At 36.3% G+C, this 18,673-nt stretch overlaps 1 protein-coding gene and 1 pseudogene across 1 annotated transcript in view; both read left to right on the top strand.

Moving 5' to 3' along the window:
- Positions 1-18,673, top strand: part of LOC128574126 (ankyrin repeat domain-containing protein 26-like) — a 67,730-nt gene that overhangs the window by 20,561 nt on the left and 28,496 nt on the right. The window contains exons 3-5 of the mRNA XM_053574808.1: positions 11,788-11,816; positions 11,902-11,983; positions 16,317-16,390. Coding sequence (XP_053430783.1) covers positions 11,923-11,983; positions 16,317-16,390 — 135 coding nt within the window. The 5' untranslated portion in view covers positions 11,788-11,816; positions 11,902-11,922. The remainder of the gene's footprint in view (positions 1-11,787; positions 11,817-11,901; positions 11,984-16,316; positions 16,391-18,673) is intronic.
- On the top strand, positions 1,308-3,616 carry LOC128574125 (protein lin-54 homolog; annotated as a pseudogene).

Below are 18,673 nucleotides of genomic sequence, written 5' to 3'. Positions count from 1 at the left end.
TTCATATCCTTGGCAACTTTGTCTTTGAATTCTTTAGTTTCTTGAGACAACTTTTGAACAGTTTTTTGGATGTCTCTTTTCATCTTTTCCTCCACTCTATTCGTCTTATTTTTCAACCATATTCTGAATTCTGTTTCTGACATTTGAGCCACTTCTCTATGAATAGTATCTTTTGTTGTATCTCCTTTTTCATCCCTTGGTGCAGGTGATCTTCACTGATTTTTCATGTTGCCAAAGTTCTTCCACTGGTTCTTCCTCAGGAGTATTTTCTCCAATATTGCATTTAAAACTTGTGGGGCAAGTTTGGTTTGGTGGCTTCAGGTACTGGTGCTAAGCAGTCCATTACCAATGACCTGGAGCTTGTGATTGTGGCTTTTCCCCTACAGCCTTTGACCATTGTGAAAGGTCAATCCTGTTGAATCTCAGCTGTATAACTATATAAACATCTGGGTTGCCCCACCTCCCCCACACTAGTAACAGCTAGAGGAAGAGAATCTATAACTCTCCACTACAAAACAACTACAACTCAACTTTGGAGGGTCCCCAGGTAGACATTCCAGGTTGAAAGTTCTAATAAGATTGTCCCAGGGAGTACAATCACTGTTCACGAGAAAGAGTTCAGAGTTTCAAGCATTCAGATTGTAGGAATTCACAGGCATTCTGTCCAGCAAACCCATGGGGCTAGACTCTGGTCCCCTCTGGTGGGTAAGGGAGTCAGGAAAGTTGCCCATTAATGTCAGAACTTGGATGTCAGTTCCTCTGCCAGCTGCAAACCATCTCCACATCCCTCTCTCTCCAGACACCACTCTCTCTCTGCAGCCCCCGCTTCCTCACTAGTCGCTGTCCGTGATGCCATCTAGAGGTCTAAACAATGCCTGGGCCTGTGAATTCACCAAACACTCTGGGCTCTGCAGGGGGTATACTTTCAGGCATCCAGGCTCCTGGCAAAGGGTTAACTGTGCATTCAGATTTTCAGGGAAAATATTTGATTGATTTTATGACCAGTCGGATGGCACCTGAGCTCACAGGTGGGAACTCCCGGGAAGAAGACAGGGAGGAAGTACATTAAGGGAAAAGGATCAGGTGGCATGATTCAGGTTGGTCAAATGATACAATTTCTGGAGAGGGTGCATAGGTGGCAAGGGCCTACGTATTATGGGGTGAAGCAGTAGAATGGTTCTGGGTGAATGAATTTGAACAGTCCCTGCCCTGAGTCTCCAAGGCAGCTACTGCTGCTGCCATAGATAGTGGGAGCCCAGAGAGCTGCTGGGTTTGTGCCTGATTAACTTTCTAGCAGGAGAATGATCATGGAGGTGGTCCCTGCCAAAGTGAAAGGTTTGCTTCCAGAGGAGATAATGGACACTGGTATAACTTCAGTTGGTGACCATAGTATTGAAGCTGGGGAAGACCCAATTCCCATAGAGACAGAAGTGGAAGAAATTGTCAACATAAATTTTACTGGTGGCTCTACAGCCATGCCTATTTCCACGGAACCAATCACAGTGGACAGTAAGCACACTAACCAAGTTACAGGGAATGCCACAATTACTAAGGCAAATTGTAACACCACAGTGAAACCAGCTTTTCCAAGTGGCGTTCAGAAATTTGGTGCTCAGATTCCTATGACTGTATCAGTCCATCATATTATGTTAAACAAAGTATCACAGACAGCTGATGTTAAACTGGTAGTCAAAAACTTAAACCAGATGAACAGAGGTTAATTTTAAGCACTTTGGTTAAGTCTCGTTCTAGAACTACCCCAAAGCCAACTACCACAGACTCAGAAATTTACAACTGAGGCCCAATCAGGAAATAGTAAGTTACCACTGCAGCAAATTAAAATAGTTAATCATGGGAAGAAGGCCAGAGTTGAAACCTGTCATTGGAGTCTCAGCACTGACCCCAGGAAGCCAACAGATGAATAGTGTAACACAGCCCTTGTTATAGACCAAACAGTAAAAAACACTACAGATTGCTAAGAAGCCTCAAATACCAACCTCTGGTCCAGTAATCAAGAAGCTGATCTTTGCAAAACCAAGTAATGGAAAAGCAGTTACAGGACAAACAACTCAAGTATCACCTCCAGTCATTGCAGGTAGGGTTCTTTCACAGTCTATTCCCAGAACTCCATCAAAGACCACAACAATATCTGAAAGTGATTTTATTGGATCGCCTTTAAATTATACAACACAGACACTAAAGAAAATAGCCATATCTCCTTTGAAATCACCAAATAAGGCAGTGGAATCAATTGTGCAGAGCATCACTGTTAGGGGAGTAAGCACATCAAAGTTTAAAGCAATTGCACGTCCGGAAACTGCTCTCAATGTCCGGAAGATGCAGTTACCTGGAAGCAAGTTTTATTATGTCTGACTTGTTACTTCCACACAACCAGTAGCTCACCCCAGCTAGATAGAATCCCAGTAAAAACACTCAAAACCAGCAAGCAAAGCCATTGCTTGTGAATACAACCCCAGTTCAGAAGTCCGTTCCAATTATCGTGGCTTAGGTTGTCAAACAAGTTGCTCCCAAGCAATCAATCTAACTTCACAAATCATAACTACTAGCCAGCCACAGGACTGGCTCATCATGCCTGCTGCAACACTGCCACAGATTCAGCCCAACCTCACCAACGGGCCACCAGGCCTTGTCCTGGCAGTGTCTTGGCCACAGCTCTGGGAACAGGGATTGTGGGCTATGCTGTGCTTCCAGCTCAGTACTTTACTCAGCTACAGTAGTCTTCATATGTGTCTATAGCAAGCTATTCTAACTTTGTTGGAATATTTGGTATCCAGATCCAGTCGAGACTTCCATTCAAAGTCATAATCCCATCTGTGTCTTCCATTGGGCCTAGAAAGCCCTGTAAGTGTAAAATATCACTGTGTTTGACATTATATTGTGATTGCATTGCAAATAGTGAATTTTACAACATCCACAATTGTACTAGTTATTATAATAATTTGGAACATGAAAATGAAAGAAAAAAAGCAATAAAAGCATGCCTTGACAGAAATCCAGAAGGCTTCAAGGGAAAAGAAAGGAGGGAGAATCAGATTGATACCATAGCAAAGGATGTAATTGCAAATGATCAGGCTGTCTTAAAAACTATTGTGAATGCTATGAGGCAAAAATAATGTGTTCCTCAATATACAAATGTAATGGGTGTAAAATTTTGAGAAAGCCCAGAAAGAAAGACATTGATGTACTTGGCAGAGGCAGCTGAAGTAAGAGTACAGCAACAAACAGCAGCAAAGACTAAGTTGTCTTCTCCAATTTCAGACTTGTTTACTAGGCCAAAGCAACTTTGAATAGTGGATGAGGAAAATTGTTGTTTACAGTCGTGACTAAGGAAGTAGCTGAAGCCATGTGTGACTACCTTCTTGCCTAGACAGAGCAGGCAGACAAGAGGGAAAATAAAAAGCAGCAGCTGAAAGAGTAATAGGAACACATTTATAAGAGGGATTTGGCTTGACAAATGCAATTAGTGTAACCTGGATGTTTGTACGCTCAATGAATCCCCAACAATAAAAAATGTAAAGGATTTGGATGAGGTTTGATGAGCATCATTAACTTAGCAGGAAAAGCAAAATGTGACCCCTGTGCCATGAATTGCTAACTCTTGCACAAAAGACTGATAAATGAAACAGTACAGAAAATTTAAGGTGCAGGGACACTTGATTTTTTGGAAAATGGTTTAACAATTACTGTGTTTTAATTCACTTCTTGTTTTAAGAGATTCGAATTATAACATTGAAAGAGAAGAGATTTAAAATGAGGAAATTAGTGCATTTTAAATCTTAGTTAAATCTGCTTATGGCCTAAATTTAAGTTTTCTTTCTTGTATTATATAGATTTTTCATTGGCTTAGGTTTTTTTCTTTTTTTCTTTTTTTGTAGAGACAGAGTCTCACTTTTTTTTTATATTTTTTTATTATTAAATCATAACTGTATACATTGATATGATCATGGGGCATCATATACTCGCTTCATAAACCATTTGACACATTTTTATCACAGTGGTTAACATAGCCTTTCCGGCGTTATCTCAGTTACTGTGCCAAAACATTTACATTCTACATTTACCAAGTTTCGCAAATAACCCTGTAATATGCACCACAGATGTGATCCCACCGATCCCCCTCCCTCTACCCACCCCTCCCCTTTTCCACTTCCCCCTATTGTTAAGTTGTAGCTGGGTTATAGCTTTTATGGCCCTCGGTAGAGTGCCGTGGCCTAACACAGCTCACAGCAACCTCGAACTCCTGGGCTTAAGCGATTCACTTGCTTCAGCCTCCCAAGTAGCTGGGACTACAGGCGCCCGCCACAACGTCCAGCTATTTTTTGGTTGCAGTTTTGCTGGGGCCGGGTTTGAACCCGCCACCCTCGGTATATGAGGCTGGTGCCTTACCGACTGAGCCACAGGCGCCGCCCATTGGCTTAGGTTTTTAAACAGTTAGATGGTCTATCCTTCTGATTCTATTGACAAAGGATATTTGTAATTACTATAATTTACAATGTGTGGTGTCACATGATTTTTTTCAGTAGAGAAATTCAAAGTACCAGTGGTTGTTAACCAGTCATCCTTTGAGTATAGATTTAGAGCGTATTCAGACAGAATGTCTAACATAAAAAATTCTTAAGAAACATTCAGATGGCCTTTTGTGTTTAGAAAAGCACCATATTTAAAAAAAAATCAAGTTTTAAGGTGGACTCTGGAATAATATCTTGTTGTTAATTTGGGAATGTCAGAAGGGAACCCTCAGGCACACTCTTAAAATTAAGAGGGGGAGAGGGATAGGGTGAGTGGAGGGAGGGTAGTTTAAATGTCTAAACACATAACTAAGAAAATGTGGTGAAGGCTATATTAACCAGTTTGATGAAAGTATTTCAGATTGTGTACAGAACCAGCACACTGTACCCCATAGTTGCATTAATGTACACAGCTACGATTCAATAAAAAAAGAAAAAAAGACAAATTCTATTTTTTTCATTTTCCCTAGTTATCCCAAATCCTCTTTTCTCATTTTATGTTCAATGTGCAGGACTTTTAACTGGCACCAAGTAGTCCTCCTATAAAACCCAATTTTTTCAAAGTAATCTTCCAGTTTTCCACTTTCCAATTAACCCCACGGAACACATTTAATGAAAGTCATCTGAACAGAATCAATACAATTTGAATCAGAACAAATTAACTTATTTTACATTATGTAGTGACCTATGCAATCAACATTCAATAACATTCAGTGTTCTCAGAACGAAATTTGTCCTTTTAACAAGACAATATATATATAAACTAAATAGTATACAGTGCTCTGAAGTTGGCACTGAAAAGTAAAAAAAACAAAACAAACAACAAAAAAAAACCAACACTGAACTATTTCTTTCAGCCTTAATGTTATTTTCAACTCCTTTTATACCAGGCTGGGCAATGACCTTCAGCAAAAATAACAGAATAATTCTCTAACTAAAAAGTGTTGTTTTCAAATAAACAAAGTAGTTTTACAATGTTCTCACATCCCCAAAAATGACATATGAAAACCCCCCCCACAGAAATTCTTCTGAGGTATTCCATCTTCACTTCTCAAGGGCATCCACTTTTCAACTGATACAGTTAAAAGGCCAGTACTCATTCTAAAGATGTTCCTAAAAACTAAAATACTAATCAGTGTGTATCCTATGAAAAGCGATCTTTTAAAAGAAATAACATTTTCATAATTAGAATATACTTTGATTTAAAAAGGGACAGATATTTCTTATTCACAATGAAAATCCCATATAGACATACATGAAAATAATGGCATGATTGAATTTCAGCAGAAGTAACTATTTATTTTATCTATTTATAATCAAAATATCGTTTCATTTGAAGATGTGTATTACAGTTCCATTTTTGAGTTTTGAGACAAGGATTTTATAACTACTTGAATTTTTACAGTAAAAATAATATAGGGTATAGTCACTTTTTATGAAAACTTACCTCACATTTGTTTTTCTCAGTATTAAGGCTGTTTAGTTGGAAAGATGTTTTTTCTGCCAAGAGGTAGATATTCTGCCATATGGGTATTTATGGTCTATTTAAATGTATGTACACATATGAAAATTGGTATGTTGTCACTATAAAACTATTAAAAGTTATCACCATTCTAAAAAAAAAAAAAAAAGAAAAAAAGAAACATATAAAATATTAAGGGGGGTAGCACCTGTGCCTCATTGAGTAAGGTGCTGGCCCCATATACCGAGGGTGGCAGGTTCAATCCTGGCTCTGGCCAAACAGCAACAAAAAAAATAGCCGGGCATTGTAATGGGCACCGGTAGTCCCTGCTACTCTGGAGGCTGAGGCAACAGAATCACTTAAGCCCAAGAGCTGAAGATTGCTGTGCGCTGTGACACCACTGCACTCTAACCGAGGGTGAAAAGTAAGACCCTTTCTCTAAAAAAAAAAGTAAAAAAGACAGTAAATGATAAATGATACTTAGAGAATTAACAATGTGTTTCTATGATAAGGAATGGCCAACAAAAACTCCCATTTTCTCTCAAAGAGGTGGCATGTATTTGAAATAATAAATTGTCAAAGTGATTATTGAGTGCTATACAAATAAGAGGTCTGTATAAGTAGAAGTAAACTTATCATGTAGTGATTATATAGAACCTCACATTGTTATCAAGTATAAAATTTGGCCTGTGAAGAAATAAAGAATAAGGAAGCTGTAAGAAATGAATTTGGAGAAGGATTTTTCATCTATACAAATTCTTCTCTTTGTAAACTTTTGAACTAAGAAGTTTCAAATCAATACATGACTCTTACTTGATTTACTGAAATGGGCTTCCAAACAAAGCCTTCAAAATTATAATGGGAAAAATTCTTTTTATAACAGTAGTCAGGCATGTTGTCCATTGCTCTATTGGTTTGTTTTTATAATGGAAGTTTACTGTAGCATGATTTTACTCAGTTATTTGGGTAAGTGGAAGGTATGAGTATAATTACTCAAATAATCTAAATCATTTTCGGTAATTCTAAAACTCTGAATTTAGGAGTGTGTTGTAATGGGACTCTTGGTTTATAACAATAAAAAAGACCATGCTGGAATTCAGTAATTTTGTTAGGTACCTTAATCCTCAGTAATTATTCATGTATGATTATTGCAGTTCCTAAAGGGACTCTATAGTGCTTCTGTATGTAGTGAGAATATACGTTCATATGAACAGGCCTGATATAGGCAATAGAAACTAAGTGATCCAAAAGAGGATTCCATTATTCAATAAACAGAATCCTTCCTTTTGAAATTTGGATTTATAAAATTATAGGGCATTAACTTTAAGTATAGATAGAGCACACATTCTTAGCACCTCAATCTAGTATGTTTAATTAAAATTTTTATAAATGTAAATTAGCGTAAGATGATAAAATAATGTCTAGTCAACTTATTTTCAACAAATCGGAATATGTTTTTGGTCTAGGCCTAAATTTTGTTCATTTTGCAAATATTCTGTATTAATTCTAATTGCACATTTGTGATGTGTATTTCTATACAGTGTGAAGAAAATGTGAAAATTTGTGTACAATTGTAGATTATATGTGGTGGCATTGTTTAAGAGTGTTTGCTTATAGAAATTTTGAGGTGGAATCAAATGCTACCAGTTTTTCTGATTTTCAAGAAGCTTTGTAAAATACTAAGCCATTTCCTTCCTCTGTAGTACTTACTGAACATTTTGTATTTAGGCATTTGCATCAAATTGCTGAGCAAAAGAAATAGCTATATTAATTCAACCATTTTAAAAAATACTTGAAGAGGGTTGGGCATATAATTTTTAGCTCTAATTCTATCACAAAGTAGAAAGATTAAATTTATATTTGTTAGAGCTATTCAAAGAATACCCTTTTCTACACTGTAGAAACAGGACAGCCAATTAATAATACAAAAAAAATAACATTTATACTGTCTTAAAAGAAATCAATTTCTTTTTCTTTTTTTAATGTTGAGGATTCATTGAGAGTACATGAAACCAGGTTACACTGATTGCATTTGTTAGGCAAAATCCCTCTTGCAATCCTATCTTGTCCCTAAAAGGTGTGGCACACACCAGGCTCCACCTCCCTCTCCTCCCCGCTCTCTACTATTCTTTTCCCCACACCTCCCTCCTTTCTCTCTCTGCTCTCCACTTTCCCTACCCCTACCATGTCCTTAATTGTCATTAATTGTCCTTAAATTAAAATTGAGTACATAGGAAAAATAGTAATTTCTTAGTGCAAAGTGGACAGGGCATTACAAAGGTGGCAAGAATATAAAGTGAGCTCCCAGGTTCAAAATGTGTCAGAGACAGAGAGCAAATACCTTCGCTGCTCCCATGTTCCTCACTGTTCGGGAGGCATGAAAGACTGAAGTCTCTGATCATGCAGAGGCGTGTTTCATCTAACACAGAGGAAAGGAAGCATAGGGTCAGGCACAAATGTCTATAATTCAGTGGCATATAAACTATTTTACTTTACTGAACAGTAGTATCATATACTTCACAATAAGGAAGCTAGAATGGAGAGAAGAGGGTTAGTTATGAAGATATATTGGAACGTATAGCCTGATAAAAAGTCCATCAGAAACTTGATGATTTGCGATGCCTTTTCATCTTGGAGTATGTTACACAGAGGGACTGGTGGTGAGATTCTAAAGGGGAAGCTCAGGTAAGGAAATGTGGAGGCAAATCACTGCAGACCCGAGCTTCTCAAACTTTCTGATATCTCCTGGATACCTTGTTAAAAATGCACTTTGTGATTCAGTAGGTCTAGGTATCTTCATTTCTAACACACACAAGTGACGCTGAGGTTGCTGGTCCTTGGATCCCCATGAGTAGCAAGGGTATACACTTGCCTATAGAGAAATCTGGAAAAAAAACCTGGAAGAACAGTTTCACCATAGCAGGATCAAGAAAACGCATTATTTTGCTCTTATTTCTGAGCATGAGTTTAGCTGGAGGAGAAGGAGCAAAGAAACAAAGAAATCAAGTTATAAATGTGAGATCGTTTTGCTAAATGAAGAGGGAAGAAATGGCAGAAATAATCCATGAAAACAATGGAAGACCACAGGGTTACAGAATACTTTTTGAAGGGAAGAGACTTTCTGGGTAGAGAAAGAGGGTGGAAAGAAGAAAGTTAACTAGGTAATTTTGTAGTTAATGATGAGGAAACTTGAGAGTACTGACCAAGATGGATTTAGGAAACTGGCAGTCACACAAGGTAGATTGTTGCTGCCCCAGAGATCACTAGAAGCAGGAGAGTGCTGGAATTGGGGTAAACCAGAGAGATCCACGTCTTCTCTCCACGAATGCCAGGCATCAGAGATGCATGTTGCCTTGATATTACATTATCAAATAAGACTAATTTGCATACAAGCAGTGGCTGCTTTTTTAAGACAGATTTTTTTTCTATAAAATGGCTATTTTCCAAAGATCTTAAAAGATTAATAGGATATACCAAAGGAAACTAATTTTATAAAAATGTAATTATCTTCCATGACTTGGCAATTATGAATTCAGCTGCAGTGAAGAATCTGGTGCAAATATCTTAATTGCCAAATGACTTTTGGTCATTTGGATATACACCGAGAAGAGGAATTGCAGGATCAAAAGTCAGGTGTACATTTAGATCTCTAAGTGTTCTCCAAACTTCCTTCCAAAAGGAACGTACTAGCTTGCATTTCCACCAGCAGTGCAAAAGTGTTCCCTTTTCTCCACAACCACACCAACATCTAGAGTTTGGGAATTTAGTGATGTGGGATACTCTTACTGGAGTTAGGTGGTATCTCAGAGTAGTTTTTGTTTGCATTTCTCAGATGATTAAAGATGGTGAGCATTTTTTTCATGTGTCTGTAGACCATGAGCCTGTCTTCTTCAGAGAAGTTTCTGTTCACGTCTCTTGCCCACAATTAAATGAAATCACTTGTTTTTTTTTTCTTAGTCATAATTTTGAGTTCTCTGTGGATTCAGGTTATTAGACCTTTGTCACAAATATAACTTGCAAAAATCCTCTCCCATTCTGACGGCCTGTCTATTTGCTTTATTTACTGTTTTCTTGGCAGTGCAGAAACTTTTTAATTTGATCAGATCTCAGTAATGTATTTTTGATGTTGCTTCAATTGTCCGGGGTATCCTCCTCATCAAATATTCTCCAGGCCAATTTTTTCAAGCATTTCCCTGCACTCTCTCTACAAATTTTTTATAGTTTTATGTCTTAAGTTTAAGTCCTTTAACCAGTGAGAGTCAATTTTTGTTAGAGGAGAAAGGTGTTGGTCCAGTTTGAGTCTTTTATATGTTGCCAGTAAGTATACCATGGAACACTATGCAGCATTTAAAAAAAAAAAAAAAAAGAAAAAGGGAGACTTTACCTCTGTTATGTTTACATGGATGGAGCTGGAAAATAATCTTCTTAGTAAAGTATCTCAGGAATGGAAAAAAAAATCTAATGTACACAGTGCTACTGTGAAACCAATCTATAATCACTCACACTTGCATATGAAAAATGAAACATGGGGCGGCGCCTGTGGCTCAAAGAGTAAGGCACCGGCCCCATATGCCAGAGGTGGTGGGTTCAAACCCAGCCCTGGCAAAAAACTGCAAAAAAAAAAAAAAGAGAGAAAAATGAAACGCAACTTTAGCCTAGGATGAAGGAGGGAAGGGGAGGGAGAAGGGAAAGGAGGGAGATGGGTTGATAGAGGGAGGGTTAGTAGGGGGATCACACCTATGGAGCATATTGCAAGTACAAATTGGATCTATCAGGTGTAGAACACAAATGTCTTAATGCTGCAATTGGGGAAATGAGGTGAAAGCTATGTTGATTAGTAGGGTGTAAGCACTCCAAATTGTACAAATAATCAACACATCGAATCCCATAATGGCATAAATGTACTTATGATCTATGTACAAATGACTTAATTAAATATGTATGTGTGTACATATGTATGTATTCATGTTTTTTCCAAAACTTTTTCTTATTTTTAGTAAAATATTGCTTTTATTTTGAAATGTAAAAGGTTATTAATTTCATATAATTCTGTGACATATCAATTTTTTTCTTTTTGGATAAATGTTTTGATATTTGAAATTTATTGTTCATAATTTCTTTGGTGTATTTTATGTGTCCTTAGGTGAGTGGGTAATGAAACTCTTAGATGGCAAAAGTAGATGGTAGAAGAAATGTAGGTGTATCTGCAGCTTACATGGATATGGAACAAAGGGAATGTTTATATTAACTATTATTCTACAAGTGTACATCCATGCTGCTCTATTAAAAATACTTTCTCTAAGAGAAATATAGATTGAACTGTACTGTCATTAGAAGTGTGTCCTTTATAAATAACAAAACAAAGATCAGATGAATACTTATATGTATAAAGGATGCTTTTGTGTCTCGTTAAAGCTATGCTGTAGGCTTCTGCCATAAGCGTTGTCATTTATCCTCTCAATGGTGTGATTTGCTCCTCTGATTAAAGACACCATTCACATTGCCATATGTGCACTACTGTATTTGAATGGTTTTCCTCTGAAATACTTTAGAAATCTTAAGTGGACGGTGTATTGAATGTATGTTCCCTTTCTTTTCTTTGTTTATTTCTGTCATATTGCTGTCCACAATAAAAAAAGAAAAAGGAAAACAACTTCAGAGCTAAAATAATCATGTACAAAGTCAAACTTGCGGATTAAGCTCAATATTAACTCTCCATAACTGCACGTTTGGCACTATCGTATTTACATTTATATTGTCATTTACATTGATTGTCTGTGTTTCTTGTTTTTTTAGGGTTTTCTGAGAAACATTGCCAGTTGAAGGTAACCACATTTATTTTTTTATCTGGAATTATTCACTGTGTGTCATACGAAATACACATTACTTATGAAACCCTTTATTTTAAAGTCCACTCAGCATGCTATTAAGATGGAAGCTTCCCATGGCAAGAAAGCAGTAAAACAGAAGAATGTGCAACTGTCCAGATCAGGTAATTTTTTGGGGGGAGGGAAATGGATACATGTTCTTGCTATGTGTAATGACTATAGCTCACTGTAACTTCAAAATCCTGGGGACAAGGGATCTTTCTTCTTCTTTAATTTTCAACTTAAAATTCCTGTTTTTGTTAGGGAGTGGAAAGAGATGAACTATGAAACTACACAATTGTCTAGTGTTTCAAAGAATTTATGAAATTCTGACTTTACATAGTGGAATGCTTTATACTAACAAGTTGGTCTTCTTTTAACTTTAGTTATTTTATCCTGTTGTTGCACTGATGATATTAAGGCAGTTAAATGTCTGACTAGCAGAACCTATGTGCATGTGTGTCATCATTAATTATTAAAAACAAGGAAAATAATAAATTATCCTTCCATGGCTATTTGAAAGACATAGTCTTTTAAAATGGCAGTACTAAATGTTTTGGCTTTAGGGTCCTCTTAAACTATTACAAATAATTGAGGGAAGTATCCAACTCCTAGAATTAGCTGTATGTTATGACCTTGCACTGATACGCTGAAAATGTTTTACTTTATAGGTGACATAGGTGTAAAATCATAATTTGTTTCCATGTCCTAAAATTTCATATAAATGATATATACACTGTGTTCAAAATAAGATGATGAAGTTTGTGAACTCATCCTAGAAAAAGCACTGCATACCTCATTGCTGAATATCACCACAGTCACCTTTGTAGTACTTCCCTTGGAAAGTTGTACACCAATACCAGTGCCTTATCCAGGTTCCAAAGCAATTTTGGAACTTTTTTTCTGGAATAGCCATCAGCACTGACATTGTATTATCTTTGATGTCCTAAATGTTATCAAAATATCTTCCTTTAAAATGTTCCTTCATCTTTGGGTAAAGAAAAAGGTCATTGGGAGCCAGATTATATGAGTAGGGAGGATGTTCTAATACAGTTATTTGTTTACTGATTAAAGCTCCCCACAGATGGTGCTGTGTGACTTGGTGCATTGTCACACAGCAAGAGCCATTGCCCCCCTGATGCAAGAGCCATGATTTGGCAAAAAGTTCAGGTCATTTTCATCTAACTTTTCCATGTAGCCTTTTCAGCACTTACAAATAGTAAACTTTGTTAACTGTGCAGTTGTTGAAAATTTTTAATGAGCAATCCCTCTGATATCAAGAAGGTTAGCAATATCATTGTAACATTTTGTTAGAACTAAAGGAATGTTTTGATTGTGGAGAAGACTGACTTTCATTGTGCACTTTGATGATTTTCTTCAGTTCACGCTGGTATGTCTATGTTTCATCACCAGTGATAACATGGCTCAAAACTTCATCTTTCTTCTCTGTAAAGTCTTGTCAAAATTTGACTCTCCTTTCCATTTTTTTACTGGTGATCTACTTTGGGAATCATTTTGTGTAAGTTTTTTCTTGTCAAGATTTTCTATTATGATTTTCCTGATTTTTTTATTAGATCATAACTGTGTACATTACTGCATTTGTGTGGTACAGTGTGCTGATTTTATATATAATTTGGAATGTTTACATCAAACTGGTTAACATAGCATTCAACTCCCACCCCTGCCCTCCCCTGTTTGACTTGGGTATTTTAAAAAAATTTCCCGTGTAATTCCATTAATCCGTATAACCCAACTTTTCATATGACAGACATATGTGTGTATATTGACCTTTCAAACACACTTTATACTACATTTATCTACTATGCTACACTCTTCTTACGTAATTAAAAGTTTGCTGACTAAAATAAAAAAAAAAACATAGCATTCACCTCACTTATTTATTTTCTTTTTCTTTCAGTTTTTTGCTGGGACCGGGTTTGAATCCACCCGCTCTGGTCTATAGGGCTGGCTCCCTACTCCTTTGAGCCATAGGCAGCGCCCACTTATTTAATTGTTGTGTTTAGACATATATACTCTACTGTTAATAAAATATTAAATGTAATATTAATAGCAGAATATGCATGTCTCTACAAATTTTAATACTAGTATTAATATTTAATAGTATTAATATTTAATTAATATTTAATATTTAATAGTATTAATGCTTAACTAATAGTAGAATATAAATGTCTCTACAATACTTAATATAGTGTTAATATTTAATAGTAGAGTATAAATGTCTAAACACAACAATTAAATAAGGGAAGTGAATTCTGTGTTAACAAGTTTGATTTAAACATTCCAAATTATATATAAAATCAGCACATTATATGCCATAAATGGAGTAATGTATGCAGTTATGATCTAATAAAATAAATTTAAAAAAAGACTTTCCTACCTGTTTCTCTATTGATGTTTACTTGATATGCTATGCTTCTCACAGTCAGCTAATAGTTTTGATGCAAAATTCAATGAATTTTTGTAAGGTTTTCATGACTTTCATTCTTATTACTGGGCACCCTTACCTCTCTTCTTCAATGCTGCTTTTTATCCCTTCAGAAAACTATTTAATCTATTTGCAAACTGCTGATTTTTTTGTGACATTATCTGCAAACTAACATGTCCCTGACTTCCCTTTCATGCTTGCTAAGTTTAACAAGATTAACATTTATTCATCGCTCTAATTCAGGTTCTGAAATTCTCATAACAGCACACAATCATGCAGCAATGATAATGAACTCCATTCTGAAAGATAGTCAACATAAACACAACTATGAGACACTGATACACCAAAGTTATGAAACCATAATGAGGGGCTTGTACAGTACTACTGACGTAAACACACGGTTGTGAGTTTGTGAACTTAATTGTCAAGGCTTCATACGTCATTCTGTGACTTTCTTTTATTTGCTCAGTATTCTATTTGTGAGATCAATCCATATTGACACAAGTATATTTGGTTTAATTTATTTTGATTTTTATAATATTCCATCACATAAATGTTGCAACATCAAACTGTTCAAAAGATTTTATATATATATATATATATATATATATTCCTGTATATACGAATGATAGTCCTAATGGCTTTTGTATTATATAGACATATCCACAGATATTTATTGTATTGTTTATTAATATTGAAAAAATTAAAATACAAAACCAATATTTATATGTTTATTTATTTTATAAAAACATCCATCCTATATGGGACACTGATATTTGATATCCAAAATATTTCCATAAACATTCACTTATTTCAGGCCCACATTGCCTTTATTTTCCAATATGTCCTTGTAATTCATTTTCTGCCATTCACTTGTGTTTTTCTGAAATTCATCTTCCATATAGAGTTTAGAGTGATTTACTTCAGTGAAAATGGGATAATTAATATCTCTTTGAAATATTAACATCCAAGCACCATGAAATTTCATAGAAGGATTTCTGCTATCCCTTCTTGTTGGCATTTTTTCCTGGCATTCCTGAGCTTTTAGAATGCCTGGCTCAACACTCCCTCTACTGCAGACAAATACATATACATATGTTTCTTCAGGAATTGTTTCCTCTCTCTCCTGCTTTCTGTCCTGCTCTCATTCTTTCCTGGCCCCTATGCCCTTTAATTTGGCTCATCTTACATTATAAATATCAGCTCAGACATGATCTCTGAAAAACTCATTTTTGACAGTTTTATTTATATTCCTTCCAGCCACAGCGTCAATAATTATTGAGTAAAACAGATAAAGACTGTTCCAGAAGTTTTGAAATATTGTGCTTATAGTCCAGCGGAAAGGGTAGAGACATGGCAAGAAACGACTTACAGTTTAGGTAGGAACATTGCAGTAGAGATGACACTACAGTACTAAGGCAGCCCTGAGGGAGGAGATGCCTATTTATCTGGAGAAACAGCAGGAATCAATGAAGGCTTCATGTTGCAGTTTAAGGCCTTAAAAGATAAAAATAAAATTGTTAAAATATCACAGTAAATCTTTTCACATGTAACAAACAGGATGTACACTGATGAAAATACAAAAAGTAACAGAAATTTGTGAATTATTAATAAAACAACATGCACAGCATGCTTTTGAAAGGTACTATTATGAAATAGAGAATAATCCACAATGTTATTTCATATGTATGTATTGTATATTTAAATTCTGTTTTTCTTCTGACATTATGTGTGTATACATTAGGTGGAAATATCTGTGAGTAAATCTGTGATATGTCTGTATTTGTTGAACCTAGTGACATCTAGTGCCCTCTGGGTTGTTTTGCAAAGTTTTGGATAATTAGAAGTATTATATTTTATTTTTTTTACAGAAGTAAATATTTGGCTAAAGATTAAGCTTAACATAAACTGTCAATTTACACATAAATTACTTTTTTACCCCTTTTTATCAAACAATGTAAATTTTGTTGAACTGTGGTCCACTTAACTAAATGTATCTAAATGTCTATCAGTAGAGCCAGCCTTGCAGATGTCATCAGATGAAGAGAAAGAAAGTCATGAAGGAAATAAAAATAAACAGTCACAGGTATGAAACTATTTAATTTTAGATTTCTGATTTAATATTGCTTTCTTTTGCAATGGTATTTTGAATGGTATTTGCAATGTAGAATAGTCCAAATAAAATGATCTTTTGGACTAACATCTTAGACTGAATAGGTCACAATTTAATATTTTCTTTAAAATATATTCTTAACTAGTTAAAATATTTAAAAATCCTGAAAACTCAGATAGCCTTTGTCTTTGGAATAGAGGTAAAGAATTTCTGGGCTTGGCATGGAGCAAGTTGGGGAACCAGAAAAATCATTCAGTTGAGTTCTCCTAGAACGACTGGGGAAAAAGAGAGAACCCAGCTGTACCTAGCATGAAGACCTTACCCAGAGTCCTAGCTAAGGGAGCACAGTGAGGAGGTGGTGAGATGGATATAGCTTATGATCTGGAGAGGTGGAAATCTGATGAATTAGGTAAGTAATTGAGACTGGCTTGGATCAGCTGGCCACCCACAGAGGTTTGTGACAGAAGGAAGCCTTTCTTGAACTTTCAGTTGTTGGGGCAAGCTGTGTGTTGAGTGGAAAGCTTGGAAGAGAAGGCAAGCTCAAACAGTAAACAGCCTAACCATATTCAAATGCTGGTTGGAGTGGATGTGCCATAGGGTTGTGCCTGGTGAGGCAGCTATAATGAGAAGTTCTCGGTCGCCAGGTGGCTGCCATTGTGGGAAGTCCTGACAAGGTCTTAGCAGGAGCCTAAAGCACTGTTGTCTTAATACCTTCTGCCAAGATCAGAACTCATCTATTGGGGCAGGCTGAGGGACTCCTGCAACCTACAGGAACTAGAGTCAGGGGGCACTGTGAAACCTGCCCCTGAAGGATTCTAGCCAGCTTTAAGATTCCAACTCAGCAGTATCTGAATGCTGAGAAAACAATCAGGTGATTGCCTAAGGCAATAATTTTGGAATTAGGATGATAGAGGTTGCTGCTGTGCTCTCTGTCTCCTGAAGAACCCACAGCACGACCTGATGCCCCAGAAACATACTGTCATCATGAGCAAGGACTTCTCTTTAAAACAAACGAGGTAGTGAGAAGTAAAAAGGAGCATAAGGAGGTAAACAAGAAGAAAGAACACATGAGGAGGAACCAATAGAAAAATTCAGGCAAACTGAAAAATAAGAACAGAGGATCCCCGGCAATGAACCATGAGGCACCTACTGCAAAAGACCCCATCTATAAAGAATTAGTTGACTTCTCTCAGAGCTGGACAGATCCTCTAAACAGAAATTAAACAAAGATATAAGAGATTGAAATGAGACCCTAGCAAAACTGTGCTTGATAGATGTATATAGACCACTCCATCCCCAAAATAAGAATATACATTATTGTCATCATCCCATGGAACATTCTCCAAAATCATCTCATCCTGTGACAGAAAATGACACTCAACAAAATCAAAAGAATTGAAATTTTACTGTGCATCTTCTCAGAGCACAAGGCACTAAAAGTCAAACTCAACTTCAACAAAAACGTTCAACCTCACAAAAAGGCGTGGAAGTTCAACAACCTTATGCTGAATGACAGTTGGGTGCTGGAAGAAATACAAAAGGAAATTATTAACTTCCTTGAGTATAACAACAATGAAGATACAAGTTAAAAAAAAAAAAACAACTTTGGGATACAGCAAAAGCAGAAAAAAAATACCACTTTAGAAGCCTATATTCAAAAAACAGAAAAAAAGAAAGATGGAGACTTTACCTTTTTCATGTTTATTACATGGATGGAGCTAGAACATATTCTTCTTAGCAAAGTATCTCGAGAATGGAAGAAAAAGTATCCAATGTACTCAGCCCTACTATGAAACTAATTTATAGCTTTCATATGAAAGCACATATTAGTGTGCATTCCCCCCCAGCAGTGCAGAAGTGTGCACTTTTCTCCACATCCATGCCAACATCTCTGGTTTTGGGATTTTGTTATGTGGGCTACTCTTACTGGAGTTAGGTGATATCTCAAAGTAGTTTGGAGTTGCATTTCTCGGATGATTAAGGATGATGAGCATTTTTTCATGTGTCTGTAGTCCATGCGCCTGTCTTTTTTAGAGAAGTTTCTCTTCCATTCCTTTGCCCACAGTGAGAAACTGGCTGGCGATCTGTAGTAGACTGAAATTGGATCCACACCTTTCACCATTAACTAAGATAGACTCTCACTGGGTAAAATCTTTAAACTTAAGACATGAAACTATAAAAATACTAGAAGAAAAAGCAGGGAAAACTCTTGAAGGAATCGGCCTTGGTGAATATTTAATGAGGAGGACTCCCCAG

This window comes from Nycticebus coucang, chromosome 21, assembly GCF_027406575.1.
Source record: "Nycticebus coucang isolate mNycCou1 chromosome 21, mNycCou1.pri, whole genome shotgun sequence".
NCBI lineage: Eukaryota > Metazoa > Chordata > Mammalia > Primates > Lorisidae > Nycticebus > Nycticebus coucang.
This window is presented reverse-complemented; position numbering and strand designations above follow the sequence as displayed.